Source organism: Daktulosphaira vitifoliae, unplaced genomic scaffold (genome assembly GCF_025091365.1).
Source record: "Daktulosphaira vitifoliae isolate Bord-2020 unplaced genomic scaffold, ASM2509136v1 Scaffold_4, whole genome shotgun sequence".
Classification (NCBI taxonomy): Eukaryota; Metazoa; Arthropoda; class Insecta; order Hemiptera; family Phylloxeridae; genus Daktulosphaira; species Daktulosphaira vitifoliae.
This window is the reverse complement of record NW_026099575.1, coordinates 30,790,651-30,797,065: the sequence shown is the minus strand read 5'-3', so window position 1 is coordinate 30,797,065 and position 6,415 is coordinate 30,790,651. Positions and strand designations below refer to the sequence as shown.

The window sequence follows — 6,415 nt, the reverse complement described above, 5'->3', positions numbered from 1 at the left end:
TTTGTCACCACTTTTTCTTAGCTCTCACCGAACCGATTTCTTACAACGATACGTCAAAAGATCGTATCTAGTCGAAGACATTACCCTCAAAAATTGTAAAATTTTCCCTCGTTCCCCGCAAATGGGGGAAATCTCCAAAAAAATTACAAATTTAAAAATTTTAATCGCTAATTTTCGAAAAATTTTCAATTTTTTTTACTTAAAACTGCCATAACTTTTTCAAAAATGAACAAATCAATATAATTTTTTTTTTATAGATGCTTGATGTTTTTACCTATCACTTGGTATATTTTTTTTTATAAATTTGACCCTAAACCTGCCCATGGGGGGATTCAAAATGACAACTTTTTCAACTTAACTTTTGAAAGTGTTCCGGAAATACTGACACTTTTATATATATCTTAAATTAAAGCTTATGTAATATACTTTAATATTAAAAAAAAAATTTCGGACTTTATTTTGTTTTCATGGTGAAAACAGTCATCAAAGTTAATAAAAAAAATACGATTTTTGTAAAAAAATTCTTTTTCCTATTTTTAACTTTATAACGCTATAAATCTATGAAAAATGTATTGAATCAATACAATTTTTTTATAAGAAATAATATTTATATACCTCTTTAATTCGACATACTTTTTTTTTAAATCGGACCATTTCCCTTAATACAGGGGGGGTTCAAAAAATAAAAATGCATATAGAAAGTAGAACTTTTTCAACTTGACTTTTGAAAATGTTCCGGAAAGTCTGACAGTCCCCCTGTGCTGGGTTTTTATATTTATTAATATACTTATTTTTTAAATAGGTTCAATTTGATAATAATTTAGTTCCTCATGAAACAGTAGTCAGCATGAAAAAAGATGAAAACACCAAACCTAACTTGTTTATGTTTAGTGCCATTGAAGGTTTTGTTTCATCATTAGAAGAAATTGCTAATAAATTATCATTTAATGTTTACGGACTTCAGTGTACTGAAGATGTTCCTACAGATTCCATGACATCTTTAGCTAAATTCTTTATTTCTGTAAGTTTTTAAATTTTTTATGCTGAACAAGCTTAAGCTAATTATTTATTTCTTTTAGAAAATTAAAGAAATTCAAAAAACTGGTCCTTATAATTTAGTTGGTTATTCATTTGGCGCTGCAGTGGCATATGAAACTGGTGTGAACCTTGAAGCGTTAGGTGAAAAAGTCAACCTTGTTCTCTTAGATGGATCACCTGTATATGTTTTAACTCATCAAAATGCTTTTAAAAACCGACATTCTGATAACAAAGTTGATGACAGAGATGCTTACACATATTTTGTAATGTTATTTAAAGAACTAGATTATCAAAAGGTAAGTCTTCATTGATTTAATATTATTTAATATTACACGTATACTTCTCGAATAGTGTTGAATAATTAGTATATTTATATTTGAATATTATAATAATATTGTTAATTTTCATCATTTTTTTTTTTAATCAAACCCTATAATTTATATATGAATAGGTGTTTGACCAAATATCATCAAAAAAAACTCAAGAAGATCAACTTGATGAAGTAGTGAATATCCTATCTGACTTACCAGTGAGTAAAGAAGAATTGAAAACTGCTGCCAAACTTTTTCATGGCAAGCTCTATGTTTCATTCTATTATAAACCTGAAAAATTTAGTGGTAATATCACACTAGTAACAGCCAAAGATAATTTTGTTTCTCTAGGACCTGATTATGGACTGAAACCTGTAAATATCCTCATTGAGCAATTATAAATTTGTTTTATCTAAAATTGTGTCTTAATTTAATTCTGATTTTTGTTTAGTTATGCAAAGGTACAGTCAAAGTTCATTCTGTTTCTGGAGATCATAGACAAATAGTGAAAGGTGAATCGGCTAATTCTATAGCTCAAATTATTTCTTCCTCTCTTACTAAATAACTATATCTGACTTATATATATGACATTTTTATGTTAAAAAATTTGTAGATTAAAATTAATTAACTATTTTTATACTTTCATTTAATTATATTAAATTATAAACCTCATTTTTTTTTTTCAATAATGAGGGGTTTAAGTAAAATATAACTTTATTATATTGTTGTAATATTTTTTTTTAATTTTGTTGTGCTTGTGTAATATTGTAAAATATATATACGTGAAAATTGTCCATTGGCTTTAGCAATTATTAACATACAAGAATAAGATATAAAATTTTGTTAATGACCTTAAATTATTTGTTCTGACACATTCCAATTTTGTGTTAATTATGTTTTAAGATTTATATTATATATAAATATTATATTATATTATATATAATTAGTAATATAAATTTTGTTTTGAAATTATGAAAGTGTTAATTATTTTATTTTAACTATGTATCGAAATAGTTAAAATTGTAATAGAATAAAATTCTGAATATATTTATGATAAATTCTCTGAATCCATAGTTAGCCATTTATCACAAATACTCATTGAACTAGATTATAAATAACATAAGTTTTAATTTCAGCATAAGATTATAAGGATTAAAATTCTAAAATAAACTTGCAGAAAAGGGCAAAACAACTAAAATTCAATAATTTTTTCAATTACGAGGGATGAGGATTACAACTCCTTAATCCCAACCTTCTATGTGCCAAAATTTTCAGTTATTAATCATATCTCCTTATTAAGATAATAAAAAATGAATTTTTACTATATTAAATTTTATTCTTACTATATTAATAAGAAAAACAATTTTTATTTAAATAAAAGAATGTCTACAAAATATTTAGTTTGGATATTACAATCTTTTCGCTACATATGAAAATTATGCGGCTTTAATATTAAAGATCTTAATAAGCATAATATTAACGATAATTTCAAACATTACAGATTTTTATTTAATAGTTTTGAATTTTTTTATAGTTCAAAATGCATATATTATGTATAATTATATATTATTTAATCATTATATTTAAGTATAATATACTACACTAACATTAAATGATAAGAGGCCAGTGCTAAAAATATAACATTGACCATTAGCTATTTTTTTAAATACTGTTAAATAAGTATTTAAAAATGTGAAAAATTCTCATGGCATCACTAGTTGCCTAAATTTTTTATACCATATTATCANATCACTAGTTGCCTAAATTTTTTATACCATATTATCACTAATATGGTAATTGATACTAATTTATTTATTTTTTACATAGACCTTATACTTAAAAGTAGCAATCAAAATTTTCATAAATGCATCATTAAAGAATAAATTTAAAAATATTTTTGAAAATGAACTTTTAAAAATAAGTTTATAAAAATTAAGAAATTAATTTAAAAAAACGGTAGCACAGTGGAGTCGAGGCACAGTATAGACGTGGCATAGATGAGATAAGTATAGATGATATCTGACAGTGATTAAAATCACTATCATAAGAAACGCTTCGATGCAAATCTGTAGATAGTGTTTCCTTTAGAGAAATTGGTGAAATATTTTAAAAGCAACATGAACTCTTATTTCTTTAATTATATCCTGATTAGTAGTTCTTTGATTTTAAAATATAATATATGAATAAATACTAATTATAGTTTTTAAATTTAGTATGAAATTGTGAGGCCAGCTATGATGTATGGTTAATAGTGTTGGGCGGTTGATAAGAAAGTAGAGCAGAGAATAAGTGTAGCAGAGATGAGAATGCTTAGTTGGATGAGTGGAGTGACTAGAGAAGATAGGATAAGGAACGAGCATATAAGAGGAAGTATAGGTGTTGCGTCAATCGTGGATAAGATGACAGAAAATAGACTTAGATTGTTTAGTCATGGTATGAGGAAAGAAGAATCGAAAGCTGTAAGAACAGTTATAGAAATGAATGTTGAAGGAAGAAGAGATAGAGGAAGACCAAAAAAGAGATGGAGGGATGCTATTGAATGCGATTTGAGGACAGCTGATGTGAGCGTAGAAGATGTGGGAGATCGTGTCAAGTGGAATCTTAGGATAAGGGTGCCCGACCCCAAGTAGTTGGGATTAAGGCAAAGAAAAAGAAAAATATTACCAGATATTCCGGTGGCAATTGACATAATATGATTGTTATTTCGGAATGTACAATTTAGCGTTTAGTTGGGTTTAAATAATATAGCGTCAAATCAATTACCTACTCTATCGGTTGTATCTCAATATACACTACACTTTAATGATACAATAAATAAATAAACTCACACATACACACATATGCATTTATAACATTGTGTCTAATGTAAGTATAACATGATAAAAAGTAACCGTAAAATGAAAAAAATGGAATATAAATTTTATTACTCATATTAAATGTAATGTAACTCGAAAAATATTTGTTTAAATGAAAAAATATAAGATTATATTTTTATTTATAATTGTCTTTTAAACAACTTTTGTGCGAAACTTTTTTTTGTAAGTTAAATATTTTTTTTTGAGAAAATTAAGAAAGCTCATATTTTTGAACTTTTGCGAGGATTTAAAAAAAAAGCTCAATTCCAATCTTGAGGACTATTAGTATGTCATTATACATATTTTAATTCAACTTTTAAAAAAACAAAATTTTTTCCGCAATTTTTCCTTTGTTGACTGGCCTAGATGTCAATTTTAAACTTGTAATTGAGCTAAAAGTTATGGTAATATATTCAATTTATTTTACTATAAACTTTCATAAATCTTTATCAAAAATTTTTCATCAACTTTAAAGAACCAAAAAAATAGGTTAAAATTGAAAATTTGGACTGATTATTTTTAACATATTAAAAATCAAATCAGTAATAATTTGAAAACAAATTTTTTTTTCTTTTAATTATTATTTTATATATATAATTAGTAATAATATAAAAAATTAGAAGTGATAGAAATAGTCTACTTGCAGATTTGAAAACAACGCGAAAAGTTGATTTAGAAAAGTATATTTTTGCTTCTGATGAAAGTTCCTTGTAGTCCAGTGCATTTTTTTATAGTAACAAACAGTTTTTATTGAAAATTATTGTATCAAGCCCTTTAAATTTTTATACACGTAAAAGTAAAGCAAAATATAACTTCTTTATTATTTTTATAATTTCTCCGTTTAAATTACAATATTAAATATCAATTTCATACTAAATTTAATAATTATAATTAGTATATATTCAAATATTATATTTTAAAATCAAAGAACTACTAATCATGATATAATTAAAGAAATAAGAGTTGATGTTGCTTTTGGAATAATCCACCAATTGCCTAATTAAAACAAAAAAAAAAAAAGTTTGTTGGGAATTTTTTCTGCTATTCTGCAAAATTACTCCTTCGTTGACTAGAATGAATCATTAAATAGAAAATTTTATGAGAATTAAAACAATGTTATTTTTAAGATTAATATGCAGTCAGAAAGTTTTATAATTATTATTTATTGTAAATTTATCAGAAAAACTCATTATTTTTTGCATTTTTATCGTAATAGAACACTTAAATAGAAATCATAGTAATCATTTCTAAGTAATTTTTGATATTTAAAAAGATTCTACTATTGAAATATCCAGAACTGAATTAATTTTAATGATTTACTTTAACTAAAAAAAAAAAAGTTAATATTTTGAATCCCTCTTGTGGGCAGGTAAAGGGTTAGATTTATAAAAAAAACCAAATGATAGATAAAGACATGCATCTAAATAAAAAAAAATATACTGATTTGGTCATTTTTGATAAAGTTATAACAATTAACAAAGTTATAAGTTTTATACACTGGACTACAAGGAACTTCCATCAGAAACAAAAATATACTATTCTAAATCAACTTTTCGCGATGTTTTAAAATGTGCAATTAGACTTTTTCTATAACTTCTAAGTTTTAATATTATTAAAAAATAGTTTTTACATATAAAAAAAAATAATTAAGAACAAAAAAAATTGTTTTAAATTAATACTGATTTGATATAATATTTAATATTAATTTGATTATTAATAAGTTAAAAATAAGGAAAATGACATATTTAACCAATTTTGTTAATCGTTTAAAGTTGATTGTTGTAAATGTTTATAAAAAAAAAAAAAAATTTATTTTACCATAACTTTTAGCTCAATTGGTAAGTTTGACATTGACATAATTAAATAGAAAATTTTATGACAATTAAAAAAATTGTATCGTTAAGATCAATATGCAGTCAGAAAGTTTTATAATTACTATTTATTGTAAATTTATCAGAAAAGCTCAATATTTTTTTGCATTTTTATGGTAATAGATAACTTAAATAGAAGTAATAGTAATAATTTCCTAGGAACTTTTGTTGTTTGTTGAAAAGATTCTATAATTGAAATATTGAGAACTTAATTAATTTTAATGATTTACTTTAACTAAATGTACCAATCAAAACAAAGTTGTTAAAAAGATTTACTCAATTGAGTTTATTATAAAATTTGATTATATTTGTAAAAATCAATTGTTAATTCAGGAGAAAA

General features: G+C 24.0%; 1 protein-coding gene across 1 annotated transcript in view; it reads left to right on the top strand.

Moving 5' to 3' along the window:
- The window catches only part of LOC126905892 (fatty acid synthase-like), a 16,065-nt gene extending 13,739 nt beyond the window's left edge, over positions 1 to 2,326 (top strand). The window contains exons 28-31 of the mRNA XM_050686013.1: positions 803 to 1,021; positions 1,080 to 1,334; positions 1,490 to 1,723; positions 1,801 to 2,326. Coding sequence (XP_050541970.1) covers positions 803 to 1,021; positions 1,080 to 1,334; positions 1,490 to 1,723; positions 1,801 to 1,914 — 822 coding nt within the window. The 3' untranslated portion in view covers positions 1,915 to 2,326. The remainder of the gene's footprint in view (positions 1 to 802; positions 1,022 to 1,079; positions 1,335 to 1,489; positions 1,724 to 1,800) is intronic.
- The last annotated feature ends 4,089 nt before the right edge of the window (positions 2,327 to 6,415 follow it).